Below are 15597 nucleotides of genomic sequence, written 5' to 3'. Positions count from 1 at the left end.
TGTTTCCTTCTCTAGACTCTAAGCAGACAGAGATCATATCTCTCTTTCAGTCTGTTAGACCTAGTTGACCCTAGCACATAATACATGCTCAAGAAAAACTGATTGCTGTCAAATTCTGATAAATTGCAATCATCCTAGTATTATCAATCACTAAAGTTTCATAGCATAAAACTTCAAACATATAGAAATATTGTTGGGGTATTAAATTTGTACACAATAATTTGAATAACAATGTATTTGGCCCTGTTAAAAGGTTTGCAGTTTAGGTTTCTGTGAACCACCCCAGGATTTTTACAATAAGCAATAGTTCACCTGAGATCAAAATGAGATATCAGAGAACTGAAGGAATCATTAGAATTCATAACTTAGTAAAAGAATAATTAATTAGTGCACATGATTCAGGTAATATTATCTATAGCATAATACCTATATTAACAGTTATACAGAAAGAGGGGATAGCATGGCTGCATATTCCAAGTGTAGTTTTAGGATTTCTAGTTACAGGGACAGAGGCCTATATTTCCTTTGGCAAATTCAGTTTTTTTCTTTTTTGGGGGGAGGAGTACAGGGAAGGAGGCTACATGGGATTCCAGTTGCACATCAAGGAAATAACGAAGATGAAATGGGAATAAGAATTTAGCCCAGAAGTCTTCATATCTTCCTGATGATGGGAAAGTCCTTTGCCATCTTCCTTTTCTACTTCTTTCTTCTTCTCTTCCCTCCCTCACTCCTTCCCTTCCTTTAGTTGTCATATCTCCTTCGTCTCCTCCAATCAGGGACAGTTTCCCAGTCCTTCCTGCTCTTTCATGACCTTGACACTTCTGAATAGTAATTTTCAGATATTTTGTGGAGGGTCTCTCAATTTGGGTTTTTCTGATTGATTCTCATGAAAAGACTAATATTATGGATTTTGGGGAAGAATACCACAGAGGTGATGTGCCCTTCTTGTCACATCGTATTGGGGCACATGATATCAACAGAACTTCTTTTTTTTATTGGACTATAGTTGATTTACAATATTGTGTTAGTTTCAGGTGTACAGCAAAGTGATTCAGTTGTATATATTGTATATATATTGTATATCTATGTATATATATATTCTTTTTCAAATCCTTTTCCATTATAGGTTATTACAAGATATTGAATATAGTTCCCTGTGCTGTACAGTAGGAACTTGTTGTTTATCTATTTTATATATAGTAGTGTGTATCTGTTAATCCCATATTCCTAATTTATCCCTCCCTCCCCTTTCCCCTTTGGTAACCATAAGTTTGTTTTTGAAATCTGTGAGTCTGTTTGTGTTTTGTAAATAGGTTCGTTTATATCATTAAAAAAAATTAGATTCCATATATGAGTGATATCATATGATATTTGTCTTTCTCTGTCTGACTTACTTCACTTAGTATGATAATCTCTAGGTCCATCCACGTTGCTGCAAATGGCATTATTTCATTCTTTTTTATGGGTGAGTAATATTCTATTGTATATATGTACCACATAATCTTTATCCATTCATCTGTTGATGGACACTTAGGTTGTTTCCGTGTCTTGGACATTGTAAATAGCCCATAGCTTCTGTGAACATTGGGGTGCATGTATCTTTTCAAGTTAGAGCTTTTGTCTTTATATATATATATATATATATATATATATATATATAATTTTATTTTATTTTTATTTTTTTGTTGTGGTACACGGGCCTCTCACTGCTGTGGCCTCTCCCGTTGCGGAGCACAGGCTCCGGACGCGCAGGCTCAGCAGCCGTGGCTCACGGGCCCAGCCACTCCGCGGCATGTGGGATCTTCCCGGACCGGGGCACGAACCCGTGTCCCCTGCATCGGCAGGCAGACTCTCAACCACTGCGCCACCAGGGAAGCCCTAGAGCTTTTGTCTTTTTAAACAGGACTTATGTTTGATGTTAACCTTGATTACTTGGTTCAGGGGGTGTCTGCCAGATTTTTCTGCTATAAAGTCTTTTTTTCTTTCTTTCTATAATCTGTTGGTTAGAAGTGTATGACTTTTTGTCTCTAGCTTTATTGAGGTATAATTGACAAATAAAAATTATATTTACATTTACAATGTGATGTTTTGACATATGTATGCATTGTGAAATGATTACCACAATCAAGCTTATCAACGTACCCATCACCTCACATAGTTATCTTAGTTATCTTTTGTGTGAGTGTGTGTGTGTGTGTGTGTGTGTGTGTGAAAACATTTAAGATCTACTCTCTTAGCAAATTTCAAGTACACAATATAGTATTATTAACAATAATCACCAGGCTGTACATTAGATTTCCAGAATTTATTCATCCTGCATAGCTCAAACTTCATATCCTTTGTCCAGCATCTCATTCCCCCCACCCCCAGGCCCTGGCAACTACCTTTTTTTTTTTTTTTTACTTTTCTTTTAGTTAAGCTTTTATTTTTTTAGAGCAGTTTAAGATTCACAGCAAAATTGAAAAGAAGATGTAGAGATTTCCCATATACCCTCTGCCCCACACATGTACAGCCTCCCCCATTATGGACAAACCCCACCAGAGTGGTCCATTTCTACAACTGATGAACCTACACTGACACATCATAATCATCCAAAGTCCACAATTTTACCTTAGGTTTCACTCTTAGCATTGTATGTTCTATGGGTTTGGACAAAGGTATAATGACATGCATCCATCATTATGGTATCATACAGAGTATTTCCACTGCCCTAAAAATCTCCTGTGCCCCCTTCCCAACCCCCTGGTGAATACCAATCTTTTTGTTGTCTCCACAATTTTGTCTTTTCTAGAATGTCATATATTGGGATTAAACAGTATATGGCTTTTTCTATGGGCTTCTTTCACTTAGTAATATGCATTTAAGGTTCCTCCATGTCTTTTCATACTTGATAGCTCATTTCTTTTTAGGGCTGAAAAATATTCCAGTGTCTGGATGTACCACAGCGTATTTATCCGTTCACCTACTGAAGGGCATCTTGGTTGTTTCCAAGACTTGGCAATTATGAATAAAGCTGCTATAAACATCCGTGTGCATGTTTTTGTATAGACATAAGCTTTCGGCTCCTTTGGGTAAATACCAAGGAGCGTTAATTGCTGGATCATATGATGACAGTGTATTTAGTTTTGTAATGAACTGCCAATCTGTTTTCCAAAATGTCTGTACCACTTTGCATTTCCACAAGCAATGAATGAGAGTTTCTGTTGCTCAACATCCTCACCAGCATTTGGTGTTGTCAGAGTTCTGGATTTTGGCCATTCTAATAGATGTGATTTCCATCTTTCTTAAGGCTGAATTATATATATACAATATATATATTATGTATTATATATATAAATTTATATTGCATTTCTCTATGCTGAATGATATTTATATCTATTTCTCTATCTATGTTTATATGTATCACATTTTCTTTTTCCATTCATCTGTCATGAATACTTAGGTTGATTCCATATCTTGGCTATTGTGTGTAATGCTGCAATGAACATGGGAGTGCAGACATCTCTTTGAGACACTGATTTCATTTCCTTTGTATCTATAACCAGAAGTGGAATTGCTGGATCACATGATAGTCCTATTTTTAATTTTTGAGGGCTCTCCATACTGTTTTCCATATGGCTATACCATTAGAAATGTGTGACATTTTTTTAAACTCAAGAGTTTAAGGCTATTTTATTTAGTCTCCAAACTTATGGGATTTATGGAAGCTATTCTTTTGTTAAAATTTCCAATTTTATTGTAAAATGATAGAGTACATAGTTTGTAGGCTATTGATTTTTTGAATTTACTGAAGTTTCTTTGTGAATTAATTCATGACCTATTTCTGTAACTGTTTCACATGTGCTTGAAAAGAATCTGTTTTTCTCCATGGCATAATTTCCACATCTATGAAACAAGAAGAACCAAAAATATCCAACTCCTTTGATTTTTGTTTTGGAGGTTGCCAAACCAAAGACCAAAGTGAAAGAAAATATAACACTTGTTCTTTTTGACTCTTTCTTTGGCAAACTCACAATGGGTATATCTTGACACAAGAAAGCATGTAGGGGACAGAGAAAAAGGAAAATATCTGTCCTTCCTGAAAATAGATTTTTTACCACTGAGTAACAGGTGCTTAATCCTCTGTGGGGGCATAATTCCACCCTATAGAGAGGGACTAGATGGAGTGGAGGAGCAACCACCTGTGTTAGTGATTCTGATCTGTGTTTGATTCCTTCAGGACCTGCTGGCCTTGGATATTTATAAAAGTGAAGATGAGCCTTTGGCGTGCTACTCAGACTATCATTATATGCTAGGGTGGGGTGGTGGTCCTCCAACAGGCTGATTGATAGCAGCTGGCTAGCCAATCAGAGAGCCAGCCTAGTCACTTAGGAGGCAGCATGGATGCTTAGCTCAATTTTCCGAAAGGGGAATTTGATGGTCAAGGGCTTCACCTTATGGTTTTAGGTGAGATCCTTAATAGCCAACCTCTCAGGTTCTTCACCATAAGAACTCCATGTGCCTCAGCTCCTGCACTGACTCTTCTCATGCCATCTCTCACTCTCTTCTCTTCTGTGAGCTCTCATGGAACCCACTGTTGGCTTACCACCTCCCCCTGGACGTCATCAACAATGTTTCCTTCTCTTTTCTAGGAGATCTCAAGCCTTTCCAAATACAATGAGTCATTAAGAAGCATTTTTAAAATAGATAGTTTTATATGGGTGTTTTTGGTGTTATTTGTTTCAACTTTGCTATTTGTTTGAAAGTTATCAAAGTTTACATTTGGAAAAAATCCTTTTTTTTGTCCTTCCCCCAAAGTCAGTAACCTCAGCTATTGACACTATTGCAAGAGGTCTGTACTTTATCCAGATGAAGACAGAGAATTGCTAACACCTGTCCACCAACAGAAGGAGAATCTTGCCCAGGAAAGGACAGCAGTTCCAGAGTGAAAGAAAATGGTGAGAGTGAAGAGACTACCTGGAACTCAAGAGTATCAAGAGTAGGAGGTGGCACCAGAATGATTTACTAATATTTTGGCTGTCATTAGAATAGTAGACACTTCACCATACAGGGGTGTGTTGTGTACTGTGTACTGGAAAGAGCATGAAATCAGTGGGACCTGGTTATAATTCAGGTTTTGCTATATATTAGCTTTGAGATTTTGGCTAAGACACTTGACCACTTTGATTCCACGGTCCTCACATGTGGAATGTGTAAAATGCTAACGATAATAATAATAATACTTGCCACCCAATGTAAAAATATTGTCACTGGCATAGTAAAATGGTGTATTGGTATAGTAACCCTTTAAACTTGTTACAAAAGTTAGAATGTTTTGAGGAGGGAGGTTTAGAAGTGCTTTCCATTGATTTGCTTACAAAGATACTTTCATCTTCCACTAGAAGTGTTGGTTGTGAAAAACCTCTATAGAAATAATGATTTTTGAGGTTTTCTTCTGTTACTGTCAACCACTTTTAGTAGGTGTACAACTTTCTGTGTATGTCACCCAATTGACTTAAAAGTGAGTTAATGAATGTATTTATTGATTGCCTCATTTCATAAAGGAATCTGAGTAAGGACCCTCAATTTGACATTCTTTTCTCTATGTATATTTGGAGCAGGCATTTGTCTTGCCTTCCAACTCCAAACTACATGCCCCAGACACCCTTACTGCTAATGTCCCTAATTCCTCATGACAAATCCCTACCTGTGCAGAATAGCTGGTTGATTGCTGTAACTGAATCCTGAGTGATTGATTTGTATACTTTTTTTGGGCAGGACCCCTGTGATATAAAGGAATGACCTTGCATTTTAGTGGGGGGAAAACAGATGATAAACAAATAAGTAAACGTTTTAGTAAGTGATATGTCCTTCAGATAAAAATAAAGCTGGAAAAGGGGATGGGGAGCGCAGGAGGTGAATGTTGCGAGTTTAAATAGCGTGGTGGTGGGCACTGCAGTTTTAGATACAAGTGGTCACGGAAGGCTTCCCTGATAGGTGACTTTTGAGACCCGACTATTATGTCAATTGGGTGCAAGTCCCTGGTGGAGTTCATGTGTTAAAATGCAATTATCCAATTACTCCTTTCCTTAGATAACTCCCTAAATGATGCTACTATTTTCCATCTCCAGGTTCTCTACCCACAGCAAACATGGCGGAAAAGGCTTCATCCCTGATATCTGGGCCACCAATAAAGATGGCCACAGCACTTCCTGTGTTTGCCCTTAACAAAGATGGCGACAATACTTCCTGTTCAGGGCTTTTGCCTTCAACAAAAATGGTGCTTACGGTGCACGTTCCCTGATACTTTGGAGTCCGGTTGCAGTTTTTTTTTTTTTTTTTCCCTTAAGATACGTGTTTGCAGACGTAAGTAACAGGATACCAGAACCCCCGTATCCATCTTTTCTCGAAGGCCCCGCGCCGTGGCGTCTGCGGCCTGGGCCCTGCGTGGCTCCCCCGCCCGCTAACTTGCTCGCGGCGTTCCCGAGACGCTCGGGTTGGGGTGGCGGTGGAGGTGCTCGGGGCCCTGCTCTTCCCTCGGTCTGCTCTGCAGGTCATTCCCAGCACCCCCTTTATAGCGGGTCAGGTGGCCCCGAAAAGAAATAGTTCTTTCCGTCCCTAATGCTACAGGGCTTCAGCCGGCGAGGCGGGAAATAAAAAGTTCCACATGGGCGGGGACAGGCCAAAGGGCACATCTCCCTGCTCACCTGCCGCCTCTCGGGGTCGCCCGCTGTGGCTCTACTTTCTGTGGGTGTCATAAAGCCCCATTTGCCGCCCCCCGTCTCCCCTCCCCGCCACTTACGTACCCTCTTAGCCGTCTCTCTGTTCCCTGGTGCAGTGGTCTTGGAAACAAGCCTTCCATGGCGTGTGGACATTAAAAAAAATCTTTTAAAGGAAAAAAAAAAGCACAACGTTAAATGTCCCGTGCATATGTGGCCATGACAGTGTTGTGATGGAGATTCGAAATTCTTCCAGAGGAGGGCTGGAGTCTGTGACTGTATATAAGATTTACTGTAGACTGGGCATGAACGCCTAATATTCTCCTTGAAGGCAATGGTGTATAGGCCTTTTCTCTTAGGGAAAAAGATCCTTAAACTTATTGGTACCTGCCGGTTTATTGCCCCACTTCCATTGATGATCAGGTTCTGCAGATGACCGCAGTCTTAACGGGCACTTGTGTGCATATTGGCGGTTTCTGCGGTGGTGGGGTATCTCTGATGAACACGATGTTAAAGGAAAAGCACTATTTCTTCTCAAGTATGTTAGAATGAAATGCTCCTCTGTAATCCTCAGATAAAAGTTGCTTTTTAAGCAGGGTCTCTAATCCACTTTTCCCAAAATCTCTTTATGGAACAAGGAATGGAGCTAGGGCCCCATTGTGTGGAAAGTAAAAGCAGAGAAGATGATTCATGTTCAGTGCTGTTCATCATGTTCTGAAGCATTAAAAATTAATTCAGCTTGGCTTAACAGCCGTGTTTCACCATGGCCTGGCGTTCTGCTAGGGTTCAAAGATGTCCGTGACCTTAAGGAGCTTGTACTGTAAGACACTATCTTTAGGGGCTCATCAGGCTTCCTGTGATCTGAGCTACCATTTTGTCTCTTCCCAGAGGGAGATGGAGGCTAGAGACAAGCAAGTGCTTCGCTCCCTTCGCCTCGAGCTGGGTGCAGAGGTACTGGTGGAGGGACTGGTCCTCCAGTATCTTTACCAGGAAGGGGTCTTGACGGAAAGCCATGTTCAAGAAATTAAAGCTCAAGCCACAGGCCTCCGGAAAACAATGCTGCTGCTGGATATCCTACCTACCAGGGGTCCTAAAGCATTCGATGCCTTCCTAGATTCCCTGCAGGAATTCCCCTGGGTAAGGGAGAAACTGGAGAAGGCAAGAGAAGAAGCCATGGTTGAGCTGTCTGCAGGTAGGCCTCAAAAAGATCACTCCAGACCACCTCCAAGATTGTTGGAACTGTGCCCTTTGGATTTGAAGTTGGGGTTTTAGGCTGGGTGGGGGTTGGTGGGTCCTGAAAGTGGGAAAGGAGTTTGGTTTGAAGGCATGTGGTGGTGGAGGGACTGGATGAGGAGGTGGCGTTAGGAAGTGCAGGGAAGGAGGGAGGAATGGAACATGATTGAGAGGGTGAGGAGGGAGCTCAGAGAATACATTTAGAAATGCTTCCAGGGAGAGTTGGCAAGTCACTTGGGAGGCATGTTCTCATCTGAGAGCCAGGTCATATCTCAGCCCCTGGCACTGGGAGCCATTTGGAAAGTGCAGATGGGAAAGCAGGCTTTAGGCTTCCTGATAACTGATTCGTGGGGTGCCAGAGCAGCCGGCTGGAAAAGGTCAGATTCATGAAGAAGGGGACAGCCTCTAGGAAAGCACGCCTTGCACCTGTTCCCTGGGCTGTCCTGCATGACCAAAGGGGATTATTTGGAAGGCTGGCTTAGTTTGTTTTTAAAGACTATTGATTTAAAGTCATCCTTTTTAGTTTGGCTTTGTTCAGACACCTGGAGTATTTAATTTTATAAGGACAGTAGTTTTTTTTGGGGGGGGGATCTCATTTTGATTTTAAGGAACGTTGGAAGCTATGGAAAAGAGAAACAGTCCTAGTGCTATCAGCCTGGCTCGTAGCAGGAAGATGTGATATGAAACACTTGTTCCCTCTCAGCACCTCCCATGACGTCTACTTTTTACAGAGACTGAGGAGCAGAGAACTGAACTGGTAAAAAAAAAAAAAAGAAGGAAAAAAGAAAGTTGACTTTTAAATTTTTAACAGAGTTAGGAAATCGACATTCTCAGTTTTTTATAGCAGTGATAGTTAGAACTACCCGAACTCGGGGGTCCCCAGAATTTGTTGTTGCTGTTTTTCAAATACCAATATAACTAGTAAAAAAATAAATGCCGATAATAAAGAAACTACTTTTATTATTTTTGCCCCATGGACCTCATATTTTGAATGATTTTCCAGACCACATGTATTAAGTAATCATGACTAATTCTTCTAATATTTTTATTAATGACATATGTCTGAATATTTGATCAACATGAGATAACTGGTTGACTTAGGAAGGCCTGGTAAAATCCCAGTGGAAAAAGCAAAAATATTTTCATTTCCTTGCATGGCCAAATTACAGGTAAATGTATGTTTCAGGCTCTTTGAAATACTGAAAAAAGCTGGCCTTTGAGGACCACAAGAATTTTCAGGTTGGATTATTCTTACAAAATAAAATACTCCAGGTGTGTGAACAAAGCCAAACTGAAGTAGGTAAAGTGTTTCTACCACTTGATTGAAAGCAGAATATATAACATAGAAGTGGGGAGATATTAAAAGAAATATTAGGGTGTCCAATATCTTTTCATGGTATTTGACTTAGAGGTTCCTCTTGGCAACACATAGTTGGAAACAACAAAACAGGCAAACTGAAAGCCTGTTACTACTGAAATACTTAATTTTATAATCATTGTAGGTGTTGTAAATAGTACGATTGTATGTTGTTAAAAGAGGTGTGACCCCATTTTCATTTCTTCTGATTCATTCAAAAAACAAGAAAAATTAAAATTATTTTTACCAAATGGTGAAAGTTACAGCGATGTTGAAGGAAAAAAAATAGACATATATATTTTTAAATGAGCAGTATGAAACATCGTGGAGCGGGAAAAAATTGAGTGTATCTGTGTTGAAGTTTGGAAAAATAACGTTAATACGTTAATTCTGTGGAAGTGGTCAAATGGATTGATAGGTTGGCTACTGCACAAATGAAGTCCTCTTAATTGTTTTACTTCTTGTTGAGTAACCCTGCTACTGAAAAAAATATCCTGAAGAGAGAGTTTGATTTACATAGCGTTCTATATACTTTCCACAGTGGCAGTTACACAAACTCACTTTTTAAATAGTTTTTGTTAATTATTGAATATTTTAAGTAAGATTACAAAATATAAGTAAGGTGTGAAGAACAATGGTACAGTGAACACCTGTCTCCCATCACTCAGTTAAAAAAAATTACATGGCCTTTGAGGACCCCTGGGTGCTCCTCTCAATCCTAGCTCATGCCCAACCTCCACTCACCAATAAACCCTGAATTTGGAGTTTATCATTTCCTTCTTCACTTTGTAATTTTCCATCTCATAAAACTCACTTTTAAAATCCACATATGTTATGGAAAATTCACTACACCATAAGTTTCAGAAGTATCTATATACGTAAGGCGTGGAGGAAATGGTATATTTTAAAGGAGTTGTTAGTTAACAGCCTTCTTGATTTGAGACCTTAAACTTTAAGTGTTAAATTAACTTGATGGCTGTATTTTAATTATAAAATTAAATTAGGACTTAATTAATTGGAAACCTATTTTTTTTTAAATCCTGGAAGGAGTATATTAGACTTGAAATGCCTTCAGTTTTAATGTAAAAAATGCGAATGGACGCAGAGGCCTATTTTCCAGGACCCCAGTGCTTCTCCAGTGTCATAATGGAGTAATTTTAACAAGGTTTTAAATAGTCCATTTAAATTTTTGTAAAGGCATGTTTGAACTTTGAAGAATTAGAATGTAGGACAATGTGGTGCTTATATATGTATGTGTATACAATAACCTCTTCTGACTTTTTACTCATTTTAGTTGCAGTTATTAATTAATTTGTACAGGTTTGGTGGTCTTCTCTTGGGAGGCTTTGAAAACGAATGGGGAGGAATGGCTTTCTCTTTGGCCGAGAGGTCTATCCTGATTGATCTGAATGAACTGATGTTATTTTATAAAAAGTTTTCTTGTTTTGGTCTTTTCAGAGATTCTTTGTTTTCCTTTTGTTTGTTTGGTTACTTTTTATGTTTCACTTGTAAACTTTGAGCTACCTCAGAGGCCTTATTTGGTGATTGATCCCGGTTAGTTGCTTTTAATTTATATTCTGGGTGTCATTTTTAATTTAATTTAATTTATTTAATTTTAATTTTATTTTTTTAATAGACACCTAGCCATTTTATTTTATTTTATTCTTGGCTGTGCCGCATGGCATGTGGGATCTTAGTTTCCCCACCAGGGATAGAACCCATGCCCCCTGCAGTGGAAGCCCTGAGTCTTAACCACTGGACTGCCAGGGAAGTCCCTAGGTGTCATTTTTTAGAGAAGTATCAAGTTGTATCTTGATTCTCTCTATTCTTCTAAACCGTGCCCCCAGGAAATCCCAAAACATTAAAAAAAAAAAATTTAAACCTTTGATTCTCTCAGTGTGCCTAGATGACTGGTATCCCTATCCCTATTAAAAAAAAAAAAAAAGACCAAGATGTTAATGGATAATTGATTTTGTGTTTTTCTCACCTTATAAAGACTCGTATATTTTATTATTTTTTAATCTTTCTTTATAAATTTATTTTATTTATTTATTTTTGGCTGTGTTGGATCTTCGTTGCTGCGCGCAGACCTTCTCTACTTGCAGTGAGTGGGGGCTACTCTTCGTTGCGGTGCACAGGGTTCTCATTGCAGTGGCTTCTCTTTTTGCGAAGCACAGGCTCTAGGCATGTGGGCTTCAGTAGTTGTGGCTCGCGGGCTCTAGAGTGCAGACTCAGTAGTTGTGGCACATGGGCTTAGTTGCTCCGCAGCATGTGGGATCTTCCTGGACCAGGGCTCAAACCCGTGTCCCCTGCACTGGCAGGTGAATTCTTAACCACTGCACCACCAGGGAAGCCCAAGACTCATATTTTAAAAGAGGAATTCTGGCAATAAAATGACTTAATCCCGCTTGGCACCATGGAAGGCACACTTCGCGGTATGTCCCCTACTGGCCAAGGTCACGTAGTAGACACTAGATTAGCTGGAAATCCTGGCAGGTCACTTAGGAGATGAGGATAGTGCTGAATCTGGGTAAAGGCAGCATGTGTCTTCCTGCCTGGCTTCCCGCTGCTCATGGGCCCTGTCTAGGCTGACGAGCTCACTCTGGTGCCTGAGCTAATCTGGATCTGGAAAGGAGGTTTGTCAGCAGCCCCTGTCTCACCAGCTGGTAGGACTTAGCCTTAGGTCATGGTGGGAGTGACTTCTGGGCCCAAGGACTCCCTGTTCTACCACGTTGGCCCTGGCTGTGGGATTGGGTCTCTGCCATGATTCCCACTTAGCAGTCAGCCTGGCAACCCTTCCTTTAACCCCAGTCTTTTTTAGGCTTGGGAGTTTTTTTTTTTTCTTTCTTCCTAGGCTAAATTTCTGCTTTATATTCTCTTAGCCACCAGCAAGGATGAAAGATAAATATCTTATAATGCAGCTCAGTGACTCCTATTTTAGCATCAGATGCCTCAACTCTCTGGCCTGCTGGAGTAGCTGTCCTGGGGCTGACATTTGTTGTAACCTTGCCTGAGCTTGAGCTGGTCCTCGCCATGGACCCTGTGCCCTGGACTCTGTGGCTGTCCTCACTGGAGCAGGATGCAGGGCTGGCCTGTTTCCCCTCTGCCCAGAGGGTCCAGGGCTCGGCCTGTCCCTTTTGGAGCTGGCCTTGTGTGACCACGTAGTGCTACGTCAGCCACTGTTTCGAGATATACTCTGGCTGTCAGATGTGTACTTGGATACATCTGAAGTTACTGAGCAATAAAAAAACAATGAAGTTTTTACTTTAGGTATTGTAATAGGTTTATTAGAGAGATTTCTAGCCTGGGATTTTTAAATCATACCATGAATTCATACCTCCTCTGGGTATGGTAATTTCAGTGTTGATCTTAGTTCATCAGGCTTGTGGTCTGTCCAGGCACTTCCACTGTGGGTGAGTAGTGTTCACTCTATGGCATCCTGTGTCCTAGAGAGGGGATGGTGGGTCAGCATTCAGAGCAAGACCCCTCCTTGTGCTAAGGGCAGATTCTACAGAGAGCCCAGGTTTCTATGTGTCCCCAATATGATTATCATATACTTCCTGAGGACCAACTAGATGCCAGGCACTAGGTGATAAAGATACATGAAGATCTCCAGATCAGCTGAGAAGACTCGTTCATTCATTCAACAGATATTAGTCTTGACCATGTGCCAGACATTGGGTGCTGGGTATATTGTAGTAAACAAAGTGCCTGCTCCTCTGGAGCTCACTATATTCTGTAGTCTGATGGGGACCAACAACAAGCAAGTGAATAAATAATACATCAGGTGGTGAGAGTGCTTTGAAGAAGAACAGTGCGCGTGGTGTTGAGGAAGGGCTTTCCATAGTATGTGGGGTGGTCAGAGAAAGCTTCTCTGATGAGAGGACGTTGAGCAGAGACCTGAAATCTTCAGTAGAGTGGATACCTGGAGGAAGAGCTTTCAGATAGAGGGGACCGCAAGTGCAAAGGAACCCAAGTGGAGCCCTAGTGACAGGGTGGCTAGAGCCCAGGCCCTTCTGGGAGAGTAACCTTTCTCCCAGAGAGATGCTATGTCATATTGCCGGTCGCAAAGGCCCAGTCTCGACTGTTTGTCCTTGTGTTTCCCAGAATGTGGGATGTGTGCACAGCCATGATCTTGGGTGGCTCTTAAAATGATTTTAGATGATATGTGGACATGGGATTAGATCACAAGGTGAAAGAGCTATTTCCTTTTTCTTTCTGTTTCAGTCTTGATAACATCCAAGTGAAAACCTCCATTTGGTACAAGTGTTTTCTGTAACATCTCTTGACACTTGCCAATTTTTCTTCCTAACAGACAGCAGACGTTCCTCATGCTTAAAGCCTTCTGTAGACAGCAGTGTTTAGTTACAATTTAGTTGTTTTGCTTGTTTTTTCCCCTTGTATCAATTTAATGGTTTTCTGACATTATGGCAAGTAAAACTGTTTTCTGTTTACTTTAAAATACATTGTATTTAAGTAAAAATGAGTCAACATAAAGAAAAATACTAAGAAAATAATAATGGTATGACAATATGGCAAAAAGTGTGAAGATGCGTGTCATGTATTTTCTCATTTGAAAAGAGTGACAGGAGTTTGGGGCAGGAAGCATCGTCTGGCTGGCATAGTTGGGGCAGGAAGTCTCTGGCTCTAGTTCAGATGGAAGATAACACCATATTCAAGGTACTTTACTGTTTTGCTTATTCAGTGGATGCACAGTGGCTGGGAACTGGTTAAATTTATCAGCAGAATTGCCAGAATGACTTAATTTTAAGTTGTCTAAATTGTAAACGCGTTCGCTTGCTAATGTAACAAGCCAGCAAAATGGAGACACATCCCAGTATTCCAGACTTTAAGACTGGGAGGGTGATGGTCTCAGATCATCTAATTTTTCTCTGAGAAAACGGAGTGCTAGAGAGATTAAGACAACTTGCCCATGATCACACAGCTAGTTAATGTAATTTATTGCCAGGACTGGAACCCAGGCCTCCTGACTCTGGATTTAAGACTTTTGCTATGCAGTCTTGGCCCCCTGCTCGGTTTGACGTGGAATTGTATTATGCTGTAGTGTTAATCATTGAAATTAGCCTTTAAAAAAATTGTACTAATGCTTTTTTCTTCATTTTAAGAGGAAAATTTCAAGGGCTTTTAGAGGTATACTGGGATGAGATTTTACTAAAATATTTTATTTTTATCAGTGCCAATTTTAATCATTTAAAAGGAAATTTTGATGGTTCAGTACTGCATTTTGTCAGAAGACTCCACCCCTCACCCCCCCATCCCCTTCTGCAAGGCTGACATACAGAAAGGGCGGAAGACTTTTATCAAGTATTTATGGGACTGATGAAATAATGCATCTGTTGGCAGCAAACTGCAGCTCTTTCTAGGAATAGCAAACCGTGTGACAGGTCTCTCCTCAGCAGGGATGCCTCCATATCACTCTAAAAAGTGGATTTAATGTTCTTTCCTTTTAGAAATTCTCACTGTGACTTTTTTTTCTCCCTCCTGTGGATGTATGGGTCGCTTGGCTACATCAATCACCCTACTGACCCTCAGGGTTGATTTAGCTCAGTGTTGTTTAACTCTGGCTTTTTTTAAAAAAAGCCTAATGATCCTCAGGCTTCACCCCAGGCCAGTTCATGCCAAAATCTGTGGAGGTGAGGTCTGGGCAGTGGTATTAAAGACACAAACACGCATACACAGGCACAGACACTTTCCTAGGTTAATTTTGAAGTGCAGCCAGGATTGAGAACCTTGAGATCCGACCAGCAGATTGGGCACATGGCTCCTTTCTCACTTATCGCTCCCTGGGTATGGGCCTCCCAAGGGTGTGTGCTTGCTTGAAGAGTTGCTCTTGTTTTCAGGTGGGGGAAGGTGGAAGGGAGCTAGGAATAGAGCTGTAGAAGGATAGATAGCTTTGTTTTAAATCTGTGCTCACCATTGTTGTTAATTCTTTGAATTCCCTGAACATTGTTGCTTAAGAATGTTCTAGCATCTCAGACCCCATGCAGGTGTGACTCTGCTACCAACATTAAACTCCATTAGTGCTCCATGGGGATTCATAGGCTACGTGTTCACAGAACAAAACTGAAGAGAGGATTTTGAGCTATCTGGTGAATTTGGATTTGGGGGAATTCCATTCATTGTCTATTCACATTGTTTGGTAATTACAGACCATCCACAATACTGTGTGCCCTGTAGATCAAGCTATGTCCAAATGGAGACAGAACCTGCTGGAGGAGAGTGAGTTGGGTGCTGCTCTCAGCTACAGAGGGAGCTGAAGATGGCTTGAGCATGGATGAGAGGAGGAGA

General features: G+C 40.7%; 1 protein-coding gene across 1 annotated transcript in view; it reads left to right on the top strand.

The window, feature by feature from the left end:
- Positions 1 to 6231: 6231 nt before the first annotated feature.
- CRADD (CASP2 and RIPK1 domain containing adaptor with death domain) overlaps positions 6232 to 15597 on the top strand; it is a 190884-nt gene continuing 181518 nt past the window's right edge. Inside the window, exons 1-2 of the mRNA XM_024127410.3 lie at positions 6232 to 6345; positions 7587 to 7890. Coding sequence (XP_023983178.1) covers positions 7593 to 7890 — 298 coding nt within the window. The 5' untranslated portion in view covers positions 6232 to 6345; positions 7587 to 7592. The remainder of the gene's footprint in view (positions 6346 to 7586; positions 7891 to 15597) is intronic.

This window comes from Physeter macrocephalus, chromosome 6, assembly GCF_002837175.3.
Source record: "Physeter macrocephalus isolate SW-GA chromosome 6, ASM283717v5, whole genome shotgun sequence".
Lineage (NCBI taxonomy): Eukaryota > Metazoa > Chordata > Mammalia > Artiodactyla > Physeteridae > Physeter > Physeter macrocephalus.
This window is presented reverse-complemented; position numbering and strand designations above follow the sequence as displayed.